We start from the raw sequence: 27,386 nt of genomic DNA, 5'->3' as shown, positions 1-27,386 counted from the left end.
AATCTTTGCCCCGAAGGGTAAAACAAGGAATTACCCAGTGGGGTTAAAACTCCGGAATTAGTTAATTTCTACATTTCCTGTACTTCACCCCTTTCAATCATCATTGAGATCGTTACGTATGTGGGTGGTTGTGGGTACCTTTCTTAATGTAATTTCTAAAATGCTGAACTCCCATTCGAATATGCAAGTATCCGTCACTAAGTCTACGAATAAATACCTACAATAAGTCAAGTCATCATGATTTTTTAGTCACACGACCTGTATATATAGTCCCATATATGTATACGACGTGTAATGCTGTTGTGCCACTGTGTATTTTACGGAATCCATGCTGATGTTGGGCTACTAGAAAATACGTTCTCAGCATGGGGAGAAATAGTACCTCAAGATTCTTCGCTACTGGCGGCAGTAGGAAAATCGGTCTGTACGATTCGCCTCTGCTGTTCATCCAGTTGTAGGTTAATAAATTTTAGATCATTGGAAAGATCGCTCAATATAGTTCAGCACTTTTAACTGAACAAGTTCATAGTTGACAATCTTGTTTAATTGTTTGAATCAGAATAATTCGCCTAAATTCTAACTGATTTGAAAAATCGCTTAATAAATTTCGGCTCTTTTGACTGAACTTGTTCAATAATCTAGTTCAAAGTTGTCATTCTACATTAACTGTTTAGATAATAACCGTTCACTCTAGATTAATGAATCATTTAATTGAACTAGTTCGTTCATAAACTAAACAATTATATCCAATTGCTTAAGCATTATCATTGAGATTTCGCGTCCCGTAGGACATCTGCAACATATGTTTATGAGCTTGTTTTCGTATGTGCTCATAAATAATTTAAGTTGTTGGTACCGGCAGGACAACCTGCTGCAAAACATTACAAATGGATCATATGCACATTTTAGTGAAACAAATTAAAATGGGTGCGACGGCACCTGATATTGTCCGTATTCAAACCTGATATTTGTCTCGAAAAAATATTACTAAGTATAAATATTATTAAGTATGGAACAAATCGGTAGCTCCCTTCAAGTGTTATGTTGTGCACCATTTAACGAAAAGTTGTTGACTTTTGTTGGGAGGTAGGTGAAGGAATGGGCCAATACACCTCATCGTCCAATTCGATCTATGTTTGAACAAAGTATTACAAGGTCCAAAGTGTGGACCAACTAGCTTATTGTGAGCACCAGCCAGTGTTCGATACGGCCAAACTTCTTCAAACGCCTTTTTTAATTTTTTTTTTAAATAAAACTACAATTTATTTCGATTATTTGTTTTTTTGAAATTTTGCAACAATATATTTATTATTTATAAAAAAGTCATTCATACAAAGTTCCAGACTTAGTATAGGGTTCAGATCCATATCTCAATAATAAAAAAACATGTTCAAATAACACAAACTGGCTCTCTATAAATAATTAAGTTATAAGCTGATTGATATAGATAGGTGTGCATAACTCGGGTATACATATATATATATATAGAATATCATATATAATTTTTTACATAGGAATTTTGAGGACTGGGATAAAGGGATTCTGGAACGGAGGTGGGGATAAAGGTAATAAAAACATAAAAATAAAATTAATAATTATTACAAAAAACTGTGTTTTGTTCTCTTTAAATGCAATAAAAAATCTGCATTCGCGCATACAATTCGGTGTTGTGATTCTTCTTCTCCTTCTTCTTCTTCTTCACCTTTCTCGTATTCACTTCTTCTGTCTCTTTTTTGTTTGTTAAAGAACTGATGACTAGATTCTAGACACATCTAGCCCTAGACAACTACTTAAACGACAATGGTTTCAATTGTTAAAAAAATAAAATTAAAATTAAAAAACTTTGCTAATTAAGAAAAAAAAGGGCAGTGATGGTTCCTTCCTTAGTTTACGAAATATCACCTGACACAAAGCCAATAGCCGGTCTATGGATTTAAAAGTTAAAGGGGATGCCAGGTTTAGGATAGTCGTAGCCTTGGAATGGTGTTGTTCTAACTCTGTAGGGAGTTGTGGGTGGACGGGTGATGGGGGGTCTGGTTGTGGGGGGTTTAGTGGTAGGGGGCTTGGTTGCTCTAGTAGTTGCTGGTGTAGTTACGGGAGGAAGATAAGTTGTTGGCGGTCTGGTAACACGTGGAGTTGTACGTTTTGTAGTGGTCTTAGTGGTTGTAACCGGGGGAAGATAGGTTGTTGGTGGTCTGGTCACACGGGGTGTTGATGGTGGTCTAGTGGTACGGATGGTTGTTATACGAGGAGTTGTAGTGGCCTTAGTGGTTGTAACCGGGGGAAGATAGGTTGTTGGTGGTCTGGTCACACGGGGTGTTGATGGTGGTCTAGTGGTACGGATGGTTGTTATACGAGGAGTTGTAGTGACCTTAGCGGTTGTAACCGGGGGAAGATAGGTTGTTGGTGGTCTGGTCACACGGGGTGTTGATGGTGGTCTAGTGGTACGGATGGTTGTTATACGAGGAGTGGTTGGTGGTGGTTGAGTTGCACGGGTTGGGCGTGTAGTAATCTTTGGTGGCAAAGTTGTTGTCACAGGTGGCAAATAGGTTGAACCGGGAGTTGAGACGGTAACACGTTGTGTGGTACGTGGTGTTACGGTGGTTGTGGGCTTAGTAGTTGGTTTAACGGTGGTAGTAACACGAGTTGTGACACGTGTAGTGGTTGGTTTAACGGTTGTAGTAGCACGGGTAGTGGTTGTTGGCTTGGTAGTAGTTACAGGTGGAAGATAAGTACTGGGTACGGTTGGAGGTCTTGTTGGAGGTTTGGTTGTAGGAGGCTTGGTAGTAGGAGCTTTAGTTGTTGTGGGTTTGGTGGTTGTTATACGTGTAGTAGCAGGTGTCGGAGGTCTAACAGTGGTACCTGGAGTTTCTGGAGGCAAATAAGTTGGACCAGAGGTGCTGGTTGATGGTTGAGTAGGACGAGTTGTTGGAGCACGTGTTGTGGTAGCTCGTGTTGTAGTGGCCTTAGTGGTTGTAACCGGAGGAAGATAGGTTGTTGGTGGTCTGGTCACACGGGGTGTTGATGGTGGTCTAGTGGTACGGATGGTTGTTATACGAGGAGTTGGCTTAGTTGTTGGTGGTTGAGTTGCGCGGGTAGTTTTGATTGTTGGCTTGGTAGTAGTTACAGGTGGAAGATAAGTACTGGGTACGCGGGTCACACGTGGTGTAGTCCTAACGGTTGGAGGTCTTGTTGGAGGTTTGGTTGTAGGAGGCTTGGTAGTAGTAGCTTTAGTTGTTGTTGTGGTTGCACGAGTTGTTGTGGCCCGAGTTGTTGTGGGTTTGGTGGTTGTTATACGTGTAGTTGCAGGTGTCGGAGGTCTAACAGTGGTACCAGGGGTCTCAGGTGGCAAGTAAGTTGGTCCAGGAGTGCTGGTTCTGGTTGTTGTTGGCTGTGGTGGAGGGCGAGTTGTTGGTTTGGGTGTGGGTGTACGAGTTGTAGCACGTGTAGTGGCTGGGCTAGGTGGTCTGTTAGTTGGTGGGGGTGTGGTTAGGGGTGGTCTATAGGTAGTGGTGGAACGGGTTACTGGTGGGCGTGTTGTGGGTTTGGGTGTAGTGGCACGAGTTGTAGCCTTTGTTGTTGGCTTAGGTGTGGTCGCAGGTGGCAGATATGTTATAGGTGGGTTGGTAACACGTGGTGTAGTACGAGGTGAAGGTGGTCTAGTTGCCCGTGTCGTTGTGATAGGTGTTGTTGGTTTAGTTGGTGGCCTGGTAGCGCGGGTAGTTACAGGAGTGGGACGAGTGGTCTTAGGTGTGGTGGTTGCGGGTGGCAAATAAGTAGAACCGGGAGTAGAAACTGTGGTGCGTTGTGTTGTCTTTGTTGGTTGAGTTGTGCGTGGAGTTGGTGTTGTAGCCTTTGTTGTTGGATTAGGTGTGGTCACAGGTGGCAGATATGTTATAGGTGGGTTGGTAACACGAGGTGTAGTACGAGGTGAAGGTGGTCTAGTTGCCCGTGTCGTTGTGATAGGTGTTGTTGGTTTAGTTGGTGGCCTGGTAGCACGGGTAGTTACAGGAGTGGGAGGAGTGGTCTTAGGTGTGGTGGTTTCGGGTGGCAAATAAGTAGAGCCGGGAGTAGAAACTGTGGTGCGTTGTGTTGTCTTTGTTGGTTGAGTTGTGCGTGGTGCTGGTGTTGTTGGCTTAGGTGTGGTCACAGGTGGCAGATATGTTATAGGTGGGTTGGTAACACGAGGTGTAGTACGAGGTGAAGGTGGTCTAGTTGCCCGTGTGGTTGTGATAGGTGTTGTTGGTTTAGTTGGTGGCCTGGTAGCACGGGTAGTTACAGGAGTGGGACGAGTGGTCTTAGGTGTGGTGGTTTCGGGTGGCAAATAAGTAGAGCCGGGAGTAGAAACTGTGGTGCGTTGTGTTGTCTTTGTTGGTTGAGTTGTGCGTGGTGCTGGTGTTGTTGGCTTAGGTGTGGTCACAGGTGGCAGATATGTTATAGGTGGGTTGGTAACACGAGGTGTAGTACGAGGTGAAGGTGGTCTAGTTGCCCGTGTGGTTGTGATAGGTGTTGTTGGTTTAGTTGGTGGCCTGGTAGCACGGGTAGTTATAGGAGTGGGACGAGTGGTCTTAGGTGTGGTGGTTTCGGGTGGCAAATAAGTAGAGCCGGGAGTAGAAACTGTAGTACGTTGGGTTGTGCGTGGAGTTGGTGTTGTGACACGAGTAGTCTTGGTAGTTGTAGGCCGGGTAGTTGTAGTTGGCTTCACGGTAGTTGTGGGTGGCAAATATGTTGATGGCGGTTGTGTGGCCTTAGTTGTTGTTGTCTTGGTGGTAGACGGAGTTGGTGGCTTAGTCGTTGGTGGTTTCGTTGTGGCTGGTGTTGGTGGCCTATTGGTGGGTGGTAGAGTTGTTAACGGTGGTGGATACGTAAAAGGATTTGGAGGTGGTGGATAATCATAGCCATTGAATGTATCACGAACGTTTCTCTAAATATGGTGAAGATTTTTTTGAAGAAAACAAAAACAAACATTATTAAGAAGATATTATTGAAACCTAGTTGAATTCCAAACAAAGTTTTAATTTATGCAAAATAACATACCACAAGAGTGTCATCACTTTCGGCATGAATGCCAATGGCGCATAACGCCAATAAAATTATTGCGCTCCTCTGAAAAGAAAAAATGAAAAAACAAAATCAAAAGCTGTTTGATGTCAAGTTTAAACCGGTGCTCATAGAATGAACTAAACAATAAATGCGAAAATTATACAAAGAAATTTTAATGAGTCTAAATTGGTTATGATTGTGACATGTGATAATAAGTTTTGTTATTATTTCTAAATGTCATAACACTGCGTATTTGTATAAGAAAGGTTCCCTTTTAAAATATGAAACAAAACATGCGGAAGTCTCATAATTAAAACATTAAGAATTTTTTCTATTAAGTTATTAACAACAAGATTTCATATTCTTATGGTAATTAAATTAAAACATAAAATGTTTTCATTTAAGCTGTCAAAATTCCTATTCCAATGTCCTTTAAAAAAGTTGAATAACAGCTCCATAACAATGTCGCTTCATAAACAGTGGCTAAAAAGGCTTTTGATTTGCAAACAATGGTCACTCGTGGGGTGTATTTGGTATTATTTTTCTTTTGTTTATTGATGGTTGGCCTAAGCCGCCTAGAGGGGCGCATTTTTTTTTAAGCTGGCGTTTTCTTTCTTATCGCTTTGCGATAATTACGTTGAATTTACCTTGGCTATTAATCAAAAACAATCTGTGATGAGCTGCTGTTGGCTGGGTTTAGTATTAAGACCAGTTTGTTATTGTTGTCTCTCTAGTGGCGAACATTTTTTTTTTTTTTGTTTTTTGGCTTGTGTTTAAAATTATTGTATTTTTATTATTTTTTGCAAAACACAAAAAATGAGATTAATTTCTATCTTTAAAATCCATATATTATTAATTATGTCGTTATAATTAGTTCAAGGACAATTATAAGTTTAGGCAGATGATAAAGAATTCAAATATTAGTTAAAATTTAAACCGATTCAAATCGAAAATGTAAGTTATTTTTTATAAATATTTTTTTTTTAAATATTTGATTTATAGTTTTAAAATCAAAAACAATGATAATTGAAATGAACTCTAAATTAATCAAAAAGCCGAAATTTGCGCACTTGAGAGCAAGGCTGATTTAACTCCATTACAGAAAGTGTGAAGGAAAGGGGAAGACATCGAAACACTACAAGCAGAGAAGAGATATCGTACGAGCAATCATATTCTAAGAACAAAATAGGATATTTTAAAAATGTAAAAATATATACTGTTGGGGCAACAATATATTTTTTGTCATTATGATCTCTGCCACAACACATATTGTTGAAACAACGATATATATTTCCAGATTTTTAAAAAAACACTATTTTGTTCTTTAAATATATGGTGATGCGATACATTATAGATGGTGTGAACCAAGTCGTGGTTTTTGGTTTTGTGTTGAGAATCCGTCCTGTGGAAACCAAAGAAGTGGAAGACAAAAAAGGTTTAGGATGTTGTTTGGTCTAGCGTAGATTATTAGGTGTCATAAGCAGATCCCCTGCTGAATAATTTCACTTACAGACCTAATTAAAACGACCTACACACACACACTAACAAAAAAATGCAGTCCCACAGCGGCGGGATTTTCGAAACCGGTTTGACCCGAAACCGCACAATAGCCGTGTTTCGGCTGCTCCCATCATAGAAAAACACTGACTATGTTGCAAGCAGCATATCCCGAAATGCCTGCTCCGGATTCTTTTGGTCCTTGCCAGGATGGAGGAAAACCCAAGACCAATATTGATGTGCTTAGTTTGTCACATCCGCATCCGCTACACACAAACTTCGGTGAGATAAAATGGATGCTGGGATTGGGTGCATCTCAGGGGTTGTTTAAAACTCGTCCGTGTGCTAAGACATGTACTATGTTGCTGCATGATGCATGAACAGAGCCCCAAGTGAGTTGTCGTCGTCATCAAAGCACTCCACCTGCCCACAGTCCGTCTTCGGCATACGCACAGGCAACACTTAACACCAGCCGTTGCTGCTCCAATCCCTGACAATGCATCCTTTTTGCAATTTAGTTGCAATGGACTCCGAGATAAGATCTTGGAAATAGTGGACTTCATGAGTCGGATGAATATCACGGTCGCGGCGGTGCAGCAAACCAAGCTCAACAACAACTGCAGCTTACAGCGTTGTGATGGTTTGCAACGTACAAAGGAAGGATCACACCAGAAGTGGGGGTGAGGGATTAGCTTTCCTATTACACCGGTCTGTTCAATACAGGTCTATCTCGCTTGAGCCTGGCTCTAATGACCCGTACATGCAATGTATGGGGGTGGCAGTTAGGTGTGGAACTGCCGAGGTAGAGTTGTTTAACGTATTCATCCCGCCGATAAAATGCTGTACTCCACATTATAGGTCCACCATTACCCCGCTTTTGGATGGTCATAACCGTCTGGTCTTGGGAGACTTTTATGCTCATCATGAATTGTGGCATTCGGTTCTCGGCAATGATAGTGTGCTGGCTGAGAAGATTGATCAATGAAGATGCCCCTACTAGAATTAGTGGAGAGAAATAAGCCTTTTCTTGGGTCACACCATCTCCCCATAATTGTGTTTATCAGCAGGCCGCCGGATTTCATCTCCCCTGAACGCCGCACTTTCATCAATCATGGGAAAGCTAATTGGGCTACTTTCAGCGAGTTCACTAATCATTGATTCACAGAGATCTGTCCAACCCTTCCCTTCACCTGTTCGGGTAGCAGAAAGTACGTTCCGAGACATCATCACTGCCGCAGCCGCTCGTCATATACTTGCTGATCGAGTACCCGAAGATTGACCATACTCCCCAGCAAAGATGATAGGATTAGCAAATGAGAGTGATGAGGTTCGTCGTGTCAACCCCAGTGACCCCAGGGAGGTGACACTAGAATTTAACAGCTTTGTCGGTGAGCATAAGCGGAACATGTGGTTAAAACATTCTAACATTAGAGTCGGTATAAATGAATTGTGGGCAACGTTTAAGTCGCTCTCGAACCATGTAAAAAAGGAAGATAAAATCTCAGTAACGTTTGGAGACATTATGCTGACTGATTCGAAGAGGTTTTTCAATCGGCAGTTTGTCGAGCACCCCGGAAGTGACAGGGCGATGTTAAGAGTAAGTACTACGTCATATCACCCCTGAACGTCCGATTTCAACACCCCTGAACTCCGCACTTTCATCAATCATGGGAAAGCTAATTGGGCTAGTTTCCGCGAGTTCACTAATCATTGATTCAGAGATCTGCCCAACCCTTCTGATATTCGGGTAGCGGAAGGACATTCCGAGACATCATCACTGTCGCAGCTGCTCGCTATATACTTGCTGATCGAATACCCGAAGATTGACCAAACTTCCCAGCAGAGATTATAGGATTAGCAAATGAGAGTGATGAGGTTCGTCGTGCCAACCCCAGTGACCCCAGGGAGCTGATACTGGAATTTAACAGCTTTGTCGGTGAGCATAAGCGGAACATGTGATTAAAACAGCAGAATAGTTCCAACATTAGAGTCGGAATAAATGAATTGTGGGCAATGTCAATTAAGTCACTCTCGAACCCTGTAAAAAAGGAAGATAGAACCACAGCAACGTTTGGAGACATTACAATGACTGATTCGAATAGGTGTTTCAATTGACAGTTTGTCGAGCATCCAGGGAGTGACAGGACGATGTGAAGAGTACTACGTCACATTAGATCTCTTCCTGCCGAGGATGAACAACGACAATTTACAACGGATGGTGTTGCGAATGTCGTCAGGAACGCGAAATCATCCCAGATGGCCAGGGTAATGCTGAAACGTCTAAATAGATCAAAGACTCTAATAGCTTACTAAATCTTACTATCAACCAGTCGCTAGCCCACCACATCGTTCCCGAAGTCTGGAAAAAGGGGTAGGTAGGGTGGTTCCGCTGCTGAAGCCAGGCAAGAATACCAGCAAAGGTGAATCGTACAGAACGATTTCGCTTTTGTCGCCTGTAGCAACAAAGTCCTTTGAGGCTTTATACATCCCCAGTGTCAAAAATAGCTATCCAATTGCCGATTATCAACATGGTTTCCGTAAGCAGCACAACACGACAACAGTGCCGTGTGATTGAACAGTGATGGTGGCGCTTGACTTATCAAAAGCTTTGGATCAAGCACTCCACGCTGTTTGTGGACATCGATCAGACTACCCTCCGGCCAAGTTTGAAACATTGGATAATCAATTATACCTATGTGTTGACGCCAGTCGTACGTGGAATTCAAGAACAAGAAATTCATGCACAGTCCAGTTAAACAGGGAGTTTTTTTCAAGAAGGGGGGTTATATCTCCGGAACTCTTTAACATCTATCTCTCCTGTATTCCAAGGTCTTCAGACTGCATTGAGATTGTAACGAATGATTGTACGAATTTTGAAAGCTTGAAAAGCTGAACCCCTATTTGACTGAACTTAACGCCTTTTTCAACTCGAGGAATATACAAATATCAGACACTCTGCTCACCACATGGACTGTCGAGATGAGCAGTTAAATGTCATGGTCGATGGTAGCAGATTTCCGACTACTTAGTACCCCAAGATTCTAAGGGTCACATTCTACATCACGTTCACGTTGTCTGCGCATGCTACAGCATTCCTATAAGGAAAAAGTTGATGACACCGTGCAAAACATTTGCTCAAGATCCGGAACAAGCCCGCACGACACACTATACCTATTCAATGTCCTGCCAAACAGCTAACCCTAGTTCCATAAAGAGAAGATCGATATCGGAAATTTTAGAAGTTAAACTAAATTTGTACAAAAGTTGTTGCCCATCTTCGAACTGAAAATAAGTTTGGACATAATATGGCGAAGACCAAATTATGGACCAAGTCGGTTGATCCGTTCGAGAGTTATAGTGAGTTATAGACCTTTTTTACACCTTTCGGGCTGTTTTCTCAAGAAGTATGGACTTGCGCCTAATAAATTTTACCGTCGTTATTGAGGCAGCTTTAAAGTTGAAGTTGCTTTAACCGAAATCAAAGTGATTCGAGAGCAGGTCTTAAAGTGAACTTATCCGAAATTTTTTGTCAGAGTGGACAAATATAGTCCATATTCAAACCTGATATACATCTGTAAAATATGGACCAAATCGGTCACTCCCATCAAGAGTTATCGTGCGCACAATTTTGCCGAAAATTTTTGAACTTTTGTGGGGGAAGTACCTGAAGGAGTGGACCCACATGGCTTATCTTCGAACTTAAACTAAGTTTGGACAAAATATTATGATGGCCAAATTTTGGATGAAATAAGCAAATCCGTTCGAGACTTATCTTGCGCTCCAAGTACTACACACGGTGCCCTAGGGGATTTTTTGCACCTTTCAGGCTATTTTCTCAGGAAGTGTGTACTTGCCCCAGATAAAACTTGTACTTTCGTAGGGGAGAAGGGCGATGAATACAAGTTGTTACAACAAAAATCAAAGCGATTCGAGTGCAGGTCCTAAACTGAACTTTTCCGAAATTTTGTGTGGGAGTTACTCGAAGGAGTATACCGATTGAGTCCATATTGGAACTTCATCTAAGTCTGGCTAAAATTTTACGATGTGCAAAGTATGGACCACATCGGTTACTCCCATCGATAGTTATAGTGCGCACAAATTTTCCGAATATTTTCGAACTTTTGTAGGGGAGGTTCCTGAAGGAGTGGACCGATATTGTCAATACTCGAACTTTAACTAAGATTGGCCAAATTTTGGAAAAAATCGGTTAATCCGTTCGAGAGTTATCGTGCGCTCCATCCAGCCAGGCAGACAGACGGACGGACATGGCTAAATCAACCCCAAATTGTCTGAAACGGATTTCGTCGAAACATACTTGGGGTCTAAAACCATTATTTCGATGAGGCACATTTTGCCCGTATGAAAGTGTATATACCCTCGTTAGTATGAATGCTGAGGGTATATAAAAGTAAGGCCCTTATCATTGAGCCTATATGAATCGGGGTGAACTCATTGATATGTGAAAAAGTCTTCCTTGTCACTTCAGGAATGTTTGTGGGAACTGTATGTTTCGTTCATCTGGTTCATACTAGACTTGGGCAATCTCGTTCAATTGATCGATCCGGATCATTGTCCTTGTGGAAAGTCGAATGAGTAACATCAAAAAAACAACGTGTGAAATTTAGTGTCCATTGAACGGTGTCCATTGAACGAGATAGTGATCCGAATCGTTCAATTGAACGAGATTGTCCAACTCTAGTTCATACCAGATTTTTTGCTTTCACTGACGAAGAAATCTTTAACAATAGCGCTCGAATTTTTTCAATATTAAGACAGTACAAAATAAATTCGCTAACGTTATTTTAATATAAAATTCTGTTTCCGCCTCACCAGAAAAAGGTTTCACTTTCAGCGGTCAACTAAGAAAAAGAAACCAACCACAATGACAAAAATCACAAAGGTCATTGAAAAAAAAATCATAAAAAACTGAAATATGCACACAACAAAAGATATTGACAAGCGATCAATGCACGGCGAATATGTTAACGAATTCATCTTAATAAATTATGCATCAATGCTTCCATTTGCATATTCAAATAATGTGCTTCTTTTAATCAGTGATGATATATAAAAAAACTACAACATCATCATAATAATACCACAAAAAGAAAGTAAATATTTTAGAAGAATTGCAATAATAAATTTAGCAGAAGATTGACTTTTCACATGTCCGTCCCCACCCCACCCATCTTTCTAATCAGGGGAATTACTTTGACATTTTCTCATATCACTGTGTTATAACATTTCGACACGCTACACCCGGGGCAATGGCCTATCCACCGCCACCAATAATTTATAATTGCCCAATAACATGACATACTTATCTACAATGGCTTTTGTGCAGGTACCATTTTCAAGAGTGTGGTGTGTGTGAGAGAGACTATCAGCTGTGTATTTAAAAAAAATTATGAAATAAATAAATGTTAGTTGATAGATTTTTAAATGACACAGCATTACAACCACCTCTGGTGCTGCTGTTTTGTATTAAATATTTTGTACAATTGTCAATAACAATGATGTGCAGCATTGGCGGTTTACACTTGAAATAAATTAAACTTTTTAATTATTTATTAAATATTTCTTTAAAGCCATCAGCGTTGTAAGCTATTTAAGGCCACACTTTTAAATTTCAAATAAGTTTTATTTTCGAACAAGACAAACTAAAAATCTTCAGCTATAAGACGAGGTAATTAGAAATCGAATATTCATCATGACTTTTTTTTAAATGATTATTTTGAAAATCAATTCATTGATGGGTGGTGAAAAGTCCATTCCCTGAGGTCAATGGAAAATTTGTGATGAGCAATCAATGCATTATACGAATATCGCCTGCGATCAAGGTCGCTAAGATTTTTTTGGGGTGTGATTGGACAAAAGGGGAAATAAGTCCCTATTCACAAAGGCTTTAAGAGGAGTCATTCACCTGATAGTTGTTGGTAATACGTCATTGTAAATCGCTAAAGATGTCAGTCCTTAATTTTGGGCTAGCGACCTATAAATTTATATACTTTTGAAGGTGGCGAAGAATTTGTCGCGAGGATCTAAAACGCGAACTAGTGTCTAAAGAAGTCTGGTCCCTAGCAACTACTCCTCGACGCCAGGACACGGGTCAGGGGTATTTATCAGCAGCTTTGACTGTGCAAGCCGCTGAGTATGATGATCCAACTTCTTATGGCACTCTCGTGGTAACAAAAAATTGAGAAATATAAAAAACAAGTAAAAAAGTGTCAGTCGGCTTTGCCGACAGATATATACCCTCAGCCAATGCGAAGCGAAACTTTCACCTCCGGACACATCGAATGTATTTAAGGTCTCTTCAGAATTTTGTGGCCCTTTTTGGACATTTGAACTTGCCGACAAAAATGTGGATTAGGAATAACCTGCACTAAGACACAAATGTTGAACTTTTGTAGGGCAGGTACCTTTAGGGAGGACCGATATGGGCCATTTTAGAAGTTAAACTAAATTTTGATAACATATTAGGAGATCCAAAGTTTGGACCAAATTGGTTGCCTCATTCAATTGATATCGGCCTAGCATTTTAGTGGCATTTTTTTAAATATTGGGGAGAAGTACCGGAAGTTGCGGGCCGGAATTGTCCATGAAACTAAGTTTGGATATAAAATGACGAAGACCAAAAGTTGGACCAAATCGGTTGGACAGTTCAAGAGTTATCGTGCTCTTCGACCGCCACATACGGTGACATAGGGGTTTTTACACCTTTCGGGCTGTTTTCCTAAGAAATATGGAGTTGCCCCTGAAAAACGTTTACCGCCGTAATGAAGGTAGCGCATGCAAATCGCTACAACAAATATCAAAGTGATTCGAGAGCTGGTCTTAAAGTGAACTTATCCGAAATTTTGTGTGAGAGGTACCAGTAGGAGTAGACAAATATAGTACATATTTGGACCTGATCTATATCTGGTAGATATATTAGGATGTGCAAAGTATGGATTACATCGGTCACTCCCTTCAAGAGTTATCGTGTGCACAAATTTTCCGAACATTTTTGAAGTTTTGTGGGGGAGGTACCTGAAGGAATGCACCGATATGGCTTATCTTCGAATTTAAACTATGTTTGGACAAAATATTGAGAAGGCCAAATTTTGCACCAAATCGGCAGATGCTTTCGAGAGTTATCTCGCGCTACAATGACTACACACGGTGTCATAGGGGCTTTTTGCATCTTTCAGGCTATTTCTCAGAAAGTATGGACTTGCCCCATAGCTGGTCCTAAAATGGATCTGATCCTAAAAAGGAGTGGACCGATTGAGTCCTTATTGGAACCTCATCTAAGCCTGGTAGAAGTTTCACGATGTGCAATGTATGGACCACATCTGTTACTCCCTTCAAGAGTTATCGTGCGCACAAATTTTCCGAACATTTTCGAACTTTTGTGGCAGAGGTACCGGAAGGAGTGGACCGATATAACCCATCTTCGAACTTAAACTAAGTTTGGACAAAATATTACGAAAGCCAAATTTTGGACAGAATCGGTATATCCGTTCGAGAGTTATCGTGCAGACAGGCAGACGGACGGACATTGCTAAATCAACTCCAAATTGTCTGAAAAACATATCGTCCAAACATATCCGGGGTCTAAAACCATTATTTCGATGAGGCACATTTTGCCCGTATGAAAGTGTATATACCCTTTCTAGCCTTAAGGCTGAGGGTATAATAAAACTCCAAAACAAAACCCTTTGGTTGCGGTCTGGCACCTCTTCGAGAACGACCTCTTAGCATCCAGCCAGAAGCTGGTAGCTAACAACTAATTGCAGTCAACACTGGAACATTTCATCAGTAAAGAGCTAAAAAAAGACGAATCTGTTCATCCTGAAAGATGATCAGCCTGCCAACAAAAAACGAAAAGTTCGTCCGACGTTCTGAAAGCGCTATATCGAAAAGCAAAGTTTATTTTCGTCAAAATCGCCAAGAATGCGAGATGGGGCGGACAAATCTCTCAAAACGACGATCGTCAACGTTCGCGGACGAAACACATAAAGCCAAAGCGAACTCAACTGCCTCCTTCAAAAAAGTTGCTGTGACTAACGATAAGATTCAGCTGTCCGCTTTCATCACTGCGGAATGGCGTTAGGTATAAACTTAGTTGTTCAAACAAGTTGTGGAACAAGCGAAGATTTTCCCGTCCCCATTTCGACTCTAGCGAGGTACATCGTGGTTATAGGGTCATCAAATGCATTGGTGGGGACTCAAAGGGATTTTTTGTTAATCCCTAAGTTGCTTGGGTCGACATCAGCCCAAGATTGAATTCAGCCCAGAAATTCCCAATGAGACCTCGTGCCAGAAGAGGAACAAGGATGTTCAAATTGGCGATTGGTCCGTAACCGCCACTGAGCCATCCAACAACAACAGCGTGAGTCTACTTTTCTCAATAACGGAGACTGGATTGGAGGGACTGGGAAATAAGCTGTTTTTTGGCACAAGGCAGGCCAAAGTTAAAATCCTATATCAGCGTGACCCTAATGGAAAAGGAATGCTGCTAGAGAGGCCACTCACATCATCGCCACACAAAAATGATGTCAGCGGTTGTGTAGATCAATCTCTAGAGCCGTTTTATGCGCATGTTTCTAGTCTCGGTGGATCTTGACACAAACCCTATGCTTACGAAAACGAAGTAAAGGATCTGGATAACAGAAGCTACAAAACAATATACATTAACAGCATTTGAATTTTCAAGCAGAAAAGAATCGAGCAACGGATCACCACTGACATGTCAGGCCATCAATGTATACAGAGGTTCTAAGATGAATTGTGGAATCGGATCGGGAGTCTTCTTTAAAGAAGAAGCGACAAAGCTACGCGAGGACTGCAGAACTTTTTAAGGTGGAGATTGTGATCACCGAAGAAGCTTGTAAGTTACTACAACGACATCAAAAGGCGGTCCTAGCATTAACATCAAAGCTAGTGAATGGATGTAATGAAGAACTGGTTAGGTTAAGGCGTCTGTCCAGAGTAGTTCTTATTTGGGTACCAGGTCTTAAGGGTCTTGTTGGTAACGAAGTAGCCAGAGCTGGATTTTCCACCCTGAAGAGTCAGTCACAACATCGTTGGAAGTAATTAAGGGGGGACAAAATAGGATACGACTGAAGACAGCATCAAATGTACAAATATCTTTATTAGCCAAAAATCGACGGAACGTGGCTGGACTAATTGCGGTGCTGAGGTATATATATTTCGCACAACGACTACTAACGCGGCAGCGGAAAAAGAATAGGAAACGGTTGACCACCTCCTTGGTTCCTGTCCTGAAGAAAGCAACGAACTTTGAAATCTGTACGACGACCGGTCCTAAACGATCTCTCTGAGACAACCGAACCAGCTCTAGGAGACTTTTAAATGATCGCCAATTCACCAGCTGGGATATAGTTGCCAAAATTTTATAACGGGGTATAGCAATCACTATCGGAATGGTGCGGTTTTCTATGAAGTTCATAGCCAACCAACCAGTTACAAATCCACAAGGCTATCTACAAGGAAACTGCTCAGGTGAACGAGTACTGAAGAAGTGGAACATGTACCTTGACGAAAAACTCCTTTAGAGCTTTGAATATCAGAACTTGGATATCGAGAATTAATGTATAGTAATTAAATTGGCTGCGCCCAAGTTGAAAGATGGGACCACTCAAGCAATAGCAGAATGACTCCAGAATGTCATGATTGGTGCTGATATAACAAAGGTGAATACCAGTTTAAACAAGTAAAAAGGTATCAGTCGGCTTTGCCGACAGAGATATACCCTCAGCCTGTGTGAATTGAAACGTTCATCTATGGACAATATTGAATCTATATATATATATATAATTATAATTGTTCCACAAACATCCCATAAGGGACAAGGGAGGCTTCTCTCATATCAATGAGTGCACCCCGATTCATATTAGCTAAATAATATGGGACCTATAGTTTATCGCCGAGTGTCTAACACACCACTTTTGTAGAGAAGTTATACATGGCTGAAATACTCAGGAAATGTCACCAACATTACTGAGGGGTATTTTGTCATCGTTGAAATCTACGAAACAAATCTACGGATTTTAAAATTTGCCGACAAAAATATATTTGGTTTGAAGCTCAAAAGTGTTGCGGAGGATGTATCGGAAAATGCTCACCGATGGTGCCAATCTTCAACTTAGTTTGGACTAAATACTACGAAGGCCAAATTTTGGCCTGAATTTACCGATCCGTTCGAGAGTGCCATAGAGATTTTTACAGCTTTCGGGCTATTTTCTCAGGAGATATGGACTTTCGCCTAAAAAACTTGCAGCGTCGTAATGGGGGCATCGATTACAGGTTTGTTACAACAAAGATAAAAGCGATTCGAAAAGAGGCCTTAAACTGCAGTTTTCCCAAATTTTGTGTGGGAGGTACCTGAAGGAGTTGACATATATAGTCCATCCATATATAATACAGCCTTATCTATGTCTCGTATAAATATTACGATGAGCAAAGTATGGACCAAATCCAGTATTGCCTTCAGAAGTTATCGTGGGCACAAATTTTCGGAATATTTTCGAACTTTTGTGGGGGAGATGGGTCATCTTCGAACATAAACTAAGTTAGGACAAAATATTACGATAGCCAAATTTTAGACCGAATCGTTCGAGAGTTATCGTGCGCTCCAATTACTACACTTGTGCCATAGGGGATTTTTACAAGTTTCTAGCTATTTTCTCACGAATTACGGACTTGCCCCAAATAAAATTTGTATCTTCGTAATGGGAGCAGCGAATACAAGTTGCTACAACAAAAATCAAAACTATCTGAGAGCTGTGATCAAACAAAACTTTTCCGAAATTTTGTATGGGGTACCCGAAGGAGTGAACTGATTAAGCCCACATTGGAACCTCATCTATATCTGGTAGAAATTTCACGATGTACGGAGCAAATCGGTTACTCCCTTCAAGAGTTATAGTGCGCAAAAATTTCCGAACATTTTTGATCTTTTGTGGGGAGATACCTAGAGCAGTAGACCGATATTGCCCATCTTCGAACTTAAACTAAGTTTGGACAAAATATTACAAAAGCCAAATTTTGGACCAAATCCGTTCGAGAGTTATCGTGCACAAGCCAGACAGACAGACGGACGGACATTACTAAATCGACTCCAAATTGTCTGAAACACATTTCGTCCAAACATACATGGGGTCTAAAACCATTATTTCGATGAGGCACATTTTGACCGTGTGAAGATGTATATACCCTCGTTAGCATAAATGCTGAGGGTATAATAACAGGCGAAGCATTCAGTACTGTGAGCGTTCGATGCAAGACCTATACGACTACTGCGGCAAGAAGGACAACCTCACACTCAAATTACATAAATTACAAAACAATATTTCTATCCATTTTAAAATAACATAATTTTGGGCAGTAAAAATGTTTCGGAATCACTGTGCGGCTGTTAAAATCAGAGTAATTTTGGCTACATTTATTTATTAATGCTGAACTCTTTGGTATGGAAAAAGTGTCCATTTTTTCTTTCTTGGTGTTAGAGAAAATGGTTTCTTTTGGGGTGTTTCGTACCGGCTCTATGCGAATATCTCTATGTGCTACTTTGATTATCTTCATATCACCCGCATCATCTGACAAACTATATAACGACTGTTTATTGTTTTTTATTTTCAAATATCTTTAATATATAAATATGTATGCTATTCCACATTTATATGGAAAATTATTCAAACAGCTGCAAAGATGCTTTACAGCAACAAACAGTGGCACATGGTCGTGGTGGTGGTGGTCAAATTCAAGGATAACAGCAAAGCAAAAATCCGGTTATGCTTCCATAAATATTCATTCATAAAATGCACAAAAATTTGTCAGAGTAATTTTGCACAAAACAAAGTTCCCCAAAAAAAGATTCACAACCATTATTGTTATAATGAAGGACAAAAAATTAAGTGAATTATGCCAATGGTGTGTGTGGTGATACTAAGCCGCACCTATAAACGAATCAAAATCAAAACAAAAGACTTAAGACACAAGCATTGCTGGCAAATTTCACAAGCTGTCTTGGTGCTTGTGATAATATGTATGTAACTGCATGCAATCATCGACATCGGTATCATCATCGCCACCACTTTACTAAAATGTATTCATTCTCTTGGCCACCGAACCAAACACTTAAGGCAAACCAGGTATTAATGAATTATTATCAATATGTTGTTGTAATTATGAAAAACATCTTTTGACTAATTGCCTAAATCTGTCAATTAAATGTCAAACTTAAGTAGCAGGCGCAAGAAAACACAAATATTTATGAACAACTTTATTTGAAAAAAATTAAGTCGTATTTGACAAAAAGCAAAAAAATCTTTAAATAAATAATAATAATGCTAATAATTGAAGATATGAATCAAAACAATAACCAAAGGGGATAAACATCTTTAATTTGGCATAATCATTAATTCAAAATTACCACACAAAGAGGGAATTTGCCAGCCATTTGCGGCCACAAAGTAGTCAACCAGAGAGACATTTAATAGAAATAAAACTTTTTACGACAAGTGCCATAAAATACTTAACAAGTGTCAAATGTACTTTGTGCGGAACTTGCTGTTGTCGCCGCTAATGTTGTCGCAGTAGGTGTTGTGGCTATTCACAAATTGTTTGATAAATATATACCTAACCATGTGCATATACTGAAAGAAATTTAGCAACAAATTTGGAGAAGGTTTTAGATGCTAAGTCACAGCTCAATATTCCGCCTTTATACTAATTTAGCTTTTGCGGTAATTTAAAAATAAATTCAGTTGTGCAAAGACACCATTTATCGTTTAGTTAGAAGATATTACCCCCCATCAAACATTTTTCAACGGTGGCAAAATACCCCTCAGTAATGTTGGCGACATTTCCAGAGTATTTCAGCCATGTAAAACTTCTCTTCAAGTGGGGTCTTAAGACACACCGTTCGGACTCGGCGATAAACAGTAGGTCCCATATCATTGAGCTAATATGAATCGGGGTGCACTCAATGATACGAGAGAAGTCTCCCTTGTCCCTGTCAGGGATGTTTGTGGAATAATTATTATATATATTATTATTATATTATCACGAGTTATTGGCATTTTTTAATCGTTCTTTTTAATATCCGATAGTATGAGGAGTAACGTATTAAAGGGTGTTTTGAAGTATTTGTATTTGCGCTGCAGTTGAATAGAGTAGCCGAATATTTTTTGGAACTTTTTGAGTGTATATTAATAATAATAATTACTCCTTTTTAATAAGATATAACTAAAAATTCCACGAGGTTCCACTGTTCTAATGGTACACAAATTCAGAGGAGATATCGAGCTATCAATTTCTCAATGAATTAGCTGCGACCAAGTGCGACGCCGCGGTTTGGTCCCCCTATAACGGTACCACCCGATTATATATATTTTCAGGATTTTACCTACAATGATGAACGGATTTAGCTAAAAATTAAAATATCACGTTTTCTCCAAGTAAAAAAATCTCCTTACTAAAAATTGTCCCTTTTTTGATATAGCTGTCAATATTGGTCCATGGTTGGATATAGCCCCCATATAACGGTAGCGCCCATTTTAAGGGTTTTTAGGGTTTCTTGTAGAGTTGTGTAGTTCCGGAACGAACTAGTTCCAAGGAACTATTCCGGACAAGGAACTATTGGAACTATATCCGGCTCTTGCATTTATATAGTTCGTTTTGTTCATATAGTTCCTTTCATTTATATAGTTCATTTTCTTCCTTTAATTCTACACTCACTTCGATCTTTCTCGCTCGGTTCATTCGTCATTCAGATGCGGTCACATTGTAAAATAAAGCTAAATTACATTCTCGTTAAATCGCTACTATTTATTTATTTGTATGCCAATTCATCCTCCATAAGATGAAAACAAAGAGAAAGAGGAAGATTCGTTAAACTACTTCACTTTCGGAACTATTTGGAAAGAAGGAAATGAAAAGAACGACGGAAGAGAAAGATCCATTGAACTATATCGGTCTCGGAACTATTTGGAACGAAGGAAACAGAAAGAACGATGAAAGAGGAAGATTCATTGAACTATATCGCTCTCGGAACTATTTGGAACTATGGAACTATATTAAGGAACTAGTTCCTTTTGGAAAAAGGAACTAGAAAGATCGAACCGCTCCAGGAACTAGATTTTCCCAACTCTAGTTTCTTGACACATTTTCGAACCTTGACATTTCGATCGTTAATCTCAACGCTACTTTGAAACTTGTTAATTAGTATGAAGCATATAATTTGATATATGACTAAAAACGACTCGAAATAATTACGGCACAAGGACAAACGGGAATACCGTCAGAATTTTACGAGAGTTGTTGTGCTCTCCAACTGCTACATATGGTGCCATAGGGGTTTTTTACAACTTTCGGGCTATTTTCCCAAGAAGTATGGACTTGCCACTGAAAAAACTTTAACCGTTGTAATTGAGACAGAGAATGCAAGTTGCTTCAAAAAAATCAAAGTGATTTGAGAGCATTTCTTAAAGTGAACTTATCCGTAATTTTGTGTGATAGGTACCCGAAGGAGTGGATAAACATAGTCCATATTCGAACCTGATTTATATCTGGTAGATATATTAGGATGCGTAAAGTATGGACAAAATCGCTCCGTCCCTTCAAGAGTTATCGTGCGCACAATTTTTCCGAACATTTATGAACTTTTGTGGGGGAGGTACCTGAAGGAGTGAAACGATTTGACTTATCTTCGAACTTAAACTAATTTTGCACAAAATCTTACAAAGACCAAATTGTGGACCGAATCGGCAGATCCGTTCGAGAGTTATCTTGCGCTCCAACCACTACACACGGTGTCATAGGTCTTTTTGTGCCTTTCAGGCTATTTTCTCAGGATGGACTTGCCCCTGCTGAAGATTATACCGTTATATGGGGGGCAGTGGATGCAAGTTTCTACAACAAAAATCAAGGCGATTCTTGAACAGGCCCTAAACTGAACTTTACCGATGGGAAGTACCCGAAGGAGTGGACCGACCAAGTCTCGACATTGTCAGTGAACTATAAGTATTTATACAAAAATTCATCTGACAACTCCTTTTATATTTGGCCACCGTTTATTTGAACTTGCGACATAGTGCAGCGTTTTTTGAGGTTATGCGCCATAATCTCGGGAACTATGGACTTGCCCTCTAAAAAAGTTACAATGACGTAACGGGGGCCGCACGAACATCCTGTTACAAAAAATGTCATAACGATTCGTGAGGTGTCACTAAACTGCACTTATTTCAAATTTTGTGTGGGAGGTACCTGGAGGGGTGGACCGAACCTGATGTATGCCTAGAGGTATTATTATCATATGCAAAGTTTGGTTCAATTCGGTTACTCCCTTCGAGAATTATCGTGCGCACAAGTTTTGCGACAATTTTTGAACATTTGTGGGGGAGGTACCAGAAGGAGTGGACCTATATGGCCCATCTTCGAACTTAAATCAAATCTGGACAAAATATTTCGATACCCAAAATTTGAATTGAATCGATTGATCCGTTCGAGAGTTGTAGTGCGCACCAGCCAGACAGACAGACGGACGGACATTGCTAGATCTACTCAAAATTATCTAAAACGGATATCGTACAAACATACTTGGGGTCTAAAACCATTATTTCGATGCGGCACATTTTTGGTTGTATCAAAGTGTAAATACCCTCTTTAGCCTAAAGGCTGAGGGTATAAATATCTCTTCCTTCACTTCACTGAGAGGATTAAGATCCCCTTTCCCAAACATCAGCAACGTACGGTGGAGCTTTCGTGTCATCATAGCTATGTATTGGGTATATGTATTTTGATGTCCGAAACCCGGAACAGGTTGCGTAAAATCTGTTCATTCATTTCTTTCACATGATTTAATCATAGGTTCAGTAATCAATTGTTCCGTTCTGAAGATTTTGATAAACTATCTGTGGCTCTGAATGAATCGCAATTGATCGCAAATGTTTGAAGATCCATTCAAAACAAATGAATCTCCAAATCAACATTGTTTGAAGCAACCAGTGTTGTGCGATAACATATAGGCTTATAGGACTCCTGCCGCATGAAGGACATTCTGAGACTTATATCTGCTGGATTGTTGTGTCCGTTCGAAACGATCCAAGGCATGTCCTTAAACAGCAATTTTAATAAGAATTTTTAAAGGTTTTCTGGAAGGTACCCAAAGGAATGAGGTACCTCCGTGGCACCAACCAGCCAAGCCGACTGATGGTAACTAATGAGTACACAAACACATAATTATTAAGGTGCCGGCTTACATTTCCTGAGCATTTCAACTATGAAAAACTTCTCTACAAGAAGAGTCGTAAGACATACCTTTCGGACTCGGCGATAAAAAGTAGGTCCCGTATCATTTATCCAATATAAATCGGCGAGGACTCATTGATATGAGAGAAGTCTCCCTTGTACCTTCGGGGATGTTGTGTGAACATATCCATGTATGTATGTGCCGGCCCCAGGTCAAAGATCCCTTAGAGTCAAATATTTGACAAATGTCGTCAATCTACTGTTAGCCAAAGTTGGCAGGTTGGTCCCGCTACTGCTCAGACAAGGTTTTCTTGTCCTAATACTGGTCTGTGTGGTATGCAAATGTAAGCGCTAAGCAGTGGAACAATATTCAAACCTATCAAAATACCGCCAAAAGGACTGTCTTCTTATGACACCAGTGGACAATCTTAAGGAGGAGACGAAGATACATCAGTATAATAAGATGTTGTCGATGCAGTATCTGCATGGTTGTTAACGCCGTGATCGTTAGTGCCACGATCTAGACTTCCCCTACACAGGTACATTAGGAGAAATCTTCATGATGTGGAAAAATATGGCCAAAGGTACAATCGCTAACCTCGAAATCAACGAGCATAAACGTATAGTGTGAATGCCGTAAAGGGAGACCAACATCGTCCATCGGATCAAAAGAATGCCAGCTGCTTAGGCAAACATGAATATTATTAGCCCAATTAAGATCCGGACGATACAACCGCCTCAATTTGTATTGGGACGGAACTGTCAAGACTCTTTGACATGGAAGAGAGCAGGTCTTAAAGTAAACTTATACGAAATTTTGTGTGGGAGGTACCCGAAGGAGTAGACAAATAGAATCCATATTCCATAAAGTATGAACTAAACCGGTCACTCCCTTCAAGAGTTATCGCGCGCACAATTTTTCCGAACATTTTTGAACCTTTGTGATGGAGGTACCTGAAGGAGTGCACTGATATGGCTTATCTTCAAACTTAAACTAAGTTTGGACCACTACACACGGTGTCATAGATTTTTTGCATACTTCAGGCTATTTTCTCAGGAAGTATGGACTTGCCCTTGATGAAACTTGTACCGTCGTATGAGGGACATTGAATACAAGCTGTTGCAACAAAAACCAAAGCGATTCGAGAGCAGGCTCTAAACTGAACTTATCCGAAACTTTGTGTGGGAGGTACACGAAGGAGTGAACCGATTGAGTCCGTATTGGAATCTCACCTAAGTCTGGTAGACATTTCACGAACTATTGTGGGGGAGGTACCTGAAGGAGTGCCCATCTTCGAACATAAACTAAGTTTGGACAAAATATTACAAAAGCCAAACTTTGGAAAAAATCAGCTAATCCGTTCGAGAGTTCGCACCAGTCAGACAGACACAGGGACGGACATTGCTAATCGACTCCAAATTGTCGGAAACACATTTTGTCTAAACATACTTGGGGTCTAAAACCATTATTTCGATGAGGCACATTTTGCCCGTATGAAAGTGTATATACCCTCGTTAGCATAAATGCTGAGAGTATAAAAACCCCTATGACACCGTGTGTAGTTGTTGGAGCGCATGTCCAAACATAGTTTAAGTTTGAAAATAAACCATATCAGTCCACTTCTTCAGGTACCTCCCACAAAAAAGTTTAAAAATTTTCGGAAAAATTGTGCGTTGTATTTTTTACTTGTTCTTTCTGAAACCTTTATCGAGGCCCTATCCTCCTCAAGGAGCTTAGTGCAAAAGAAAAAGAGAATGTTCCATGCCATCTCAGAAATGTTTTGCACCCAACAAACAGTCATGATGGCAGACACCGTGGGACAATGGTATACACAACCGTATTGTATGCTGAATACCCCCGGGCCAGACAATATGAAATTTTCAACGGTGGCAAATTACCCCTCACTCATACCCTTCAGTCATATAAAACTTCGCAAAATACCCTTCAGTCATGTAAAACTTCTCAACAAGTGGTGTGTTAAAACAAGCCGTTTGGTGATAAAAAGTGCACTCATTAATATAATAGAAGTCTCCCTAGTCCTTCTGGGATTTTTGTGGAATTATTATTATTATATTACAAACAGTTATGACATTTTCAAAATCATGACTTACAAGACAAAGGTCTCGATTGTTGTAAACTATTTGCCGAAACTTTGATTGGTACATGGTACACATGTTCGAAGTGTAAGACTTCTCCTACATCAAGGAACGTCCTTTTTCGTCGAAACGGCATGTCGAACATTGCACTTATAGAGAAGTTTATTATAGCCAAAATACCGTGGAAATGAAGTGAAATTGGGACCACCGAAAATATGATGTTCTGGTAAGATATTGAATCCAGAGCTCCGATTTACTCGCGAGTGAAAATTTGGGGTAGGTGGTAGTTTTTTGTGGGTCCGATTTTTTGGTGGGAGTGGGGCTAGTTTATTTGGGGGTGGGATAAGATTTTGTTTGGCGGTGGGGACGGGGCAAGTTATCCCCCTCAACTTGCTAGAATTGGAAAAGAGTTTTACTCGCGAGTGGAATTCGGAGCTCTGATTGTATCAAAAGGTGGGCAATGACTCCAAAATGCAGAAGTGCATAATTTATCCATTTCCATGCCAAAATAAAATAAAGTAAATGAAATTTACAACAAAATCCTTATCTCTTGGTTATTACATTTCCATCTCCAAAAAACAAATATATTAAAAATCCTTTCATTTGTCATATTTGTATCACTCTGGTGAAATCATAAAACTCATCAAAATTCATATATCTTTCATAACTACTTTCATTTCAGTGTATTAACACTGTGGAATTATGTTCATGGGTTTTCAAATATTCATAAGTTTATTTATTATTTTTTGTTTTTTTTTTCAAATAAGATATTTCTTCTTATATATGATCTGACACATTTGTTCAGTATAGAGTTCATAATCAGCTTGTTTTAAGTTTTTTTTTTTTTTAATTTTATTGTTTTTCTTCTTGTTTTCGTGTAATTTTCCAAAATTTTATTTCAACTGCACTTTTGTGGCAATTTTTCATTTCTTAGCACAATTATCAACTTCAATGCTCGCTTACAATACATTGTCTGTTAATACCAAAATCACAAAGTTTTTTGTTGGTATTTTATTCTTCGTTTTGGTTGATTTGGAAATTTGCTAAATGATTGATTTAACGTTGATTTGTTGAAGATGCACACGTTTTTTCAATTTTACACCAACACAACTAGCAGAGATTTATATGGGTGTTTTTCTTGGGGGGAGCTTTATTACTTCTAACATTGGCTTGGTCGCCAGCTAAATGTCAACATGTGTTTGCACAGTCAGTAACCACTGATTTGTATTGAAATGAAATTTGTAAATATTTAAATGCACAAATGTCCAAATATGGCTGAGTATCGTATGGCCTGTTGGCAATTCGGTTGATTTGAGGGTATTTAAAAAATCCACAAATAGTTTTTTAAACATCACTTTACATTATTATTTTTTACTATTTGTTGAGTTTTTTATATTCCTTTTTTCCATTACAAATTTGAGTTTATTTTGATGTTTTCTCATTTCACATTAGAGTCACTTAATTTAAATATATTTTTTTAATATTTTGTTTTTAATTCTTTTATTGATTATTACCATTTTTGAGCACAAATAGTTATATTTATTATATGTTCTGTTTCCTTTTTTTTTGTAATCCTTTTCGATGATGATCTACTGCAACGGTAATCCTTTAGTAGCAACACCGACGAATATCGTATCGGAATTCAATACTGCAAATTGAATTCGATCGATTATCGTTTTTATATGTCCACACAATTTCTTTTTTTTCAACTCAAGCTTGCGGCTTCTTGGCCGTGTTGTTTTTTGTTTCGTGAGGGAGGAAAAGAACACCTCTGTTGGTTTCACTTTAAAGGTTCGACAGTGGGTTACCAACTAAACATTTTAAACTTATAGATTTTCTATATATACCCCTAGCAGCGGAGACGAGTAAGTTTTTGGCTATAAGCTTGGGCGACAACTGTTGGCGCTAGGTAACACTTTGACCGATTGAAGATCAACAGCTAAAGCGCGCAAAAAATTGTTTATACGCTTACTCTCTTTGCCGTTGATGCTCATCAGATGGCATCGTGCAAAGAGTAGCATCTTCTTTGAATATACATTTATATTGTTGTTGTTGTTGTCTTTTGTTTGTTTCATAGTATAATAACAATATCAACAACAACGACTACGAAATCGTATTGAAATTTTGACTGGCTATCAGCAGCAGCAGCCTAACTAGCGTGCTGCCTGCCTTGCTTGCTGAGCCAAGCGGCTAAATAGCGAGACAACTCGATTGTCTTGTCTGGACACATCAGTTGATTTGTGTGTGTGTTTTGGTAAATATACCCTTCCTCGTTCGGCTTGAATTAAATGACATACATATTCAAGAAGAGTTCTGGTGAAGAATCGGTATCCTCCAGGAGACTAGGGTTTGTATGGAACTATCCTGTAATAAGTTGCAGTCAAAAGATGCATTGCTCTTCAGTACGTACTTTGCATTTCATTGTTGATGAAAGTAAAATTTTAACGAGCGCCCCCCACCTTTTCGAAGACCTTTGAGACATTCTGTAC

The 27,386-nt window shown here is 39.6% G+C and overlaps 1 protein-coding gene across 2 annotated transcripts; it reads right to left on the bottom strand.

Annotated features, from left to right (window-relative positions):
- Positions 1-1,261: 1,261 nt before the first annotated feature.
- LOC141401823 (uncharacterized) lies at positions 1,262-26,795 on the bottom strand. 2 transcript variants are annotated; one of them, XM_073982347.1, is made up of 4 exons: positions 26,412-26,714; positions 5,038-5,106; positions 4,530-4,924; positions 1,262-3,989 (listed from the first exon to the last, which is right to left on the bottom strand). In XM_073982347.1, exons 1-4 carry the CDS (start codon positions 26,412-26,414, stop codon positions 1,934-1,936), a joined length of 2,523 nt encoding a protein of 840 aa, XP_073838448.1. In that variant the 5' UTR covers positions 26,415-26,714; the 3' UTR covers positions 1,262-1,933. The 2 variants fall into 2 exon arrangements, with proteins under 2 accessions (XP_073838448.1, XP_073838447.1); XM_073982346.1 differs by having other exon boundaries at positions 1,262-4,924; positions 26,412-26,795.
- Positions 26,796-27,386: the final 591 nt, after the last annotated feature.

The sequence above is a fragment of the Musca autumnalis genome, unplaced genomic scaffold, assembly GCF_047663935.1.
Source record: "Musca autumnalis isolate F117 unplaced genomic scaffold, ASM4766393v1 scaffold_4, whole genome shotgun sequence".
Taxonomy (NCBI): Eukaryota; Metazoa; Arthropoda; class Insecta; order Diptera; family Muscidae; genus Musca; species Musca autumnalis.
Note: the sequence above shows the minus strand (reverse complement) of the source record. Positions and strands in the feature narration are given on the sequence as shown.

Coding starts and splice junctions, on each gene's coding strand:
- LOC141401823 (XM_073982346.1), bottom strand. Junction 4,925..5,037: donor AAAGTGATGACACTCTTGTG/GTATGTTATTTT, acceptor CACCATATTTAG/AGAAACGTTCGTGATACATT.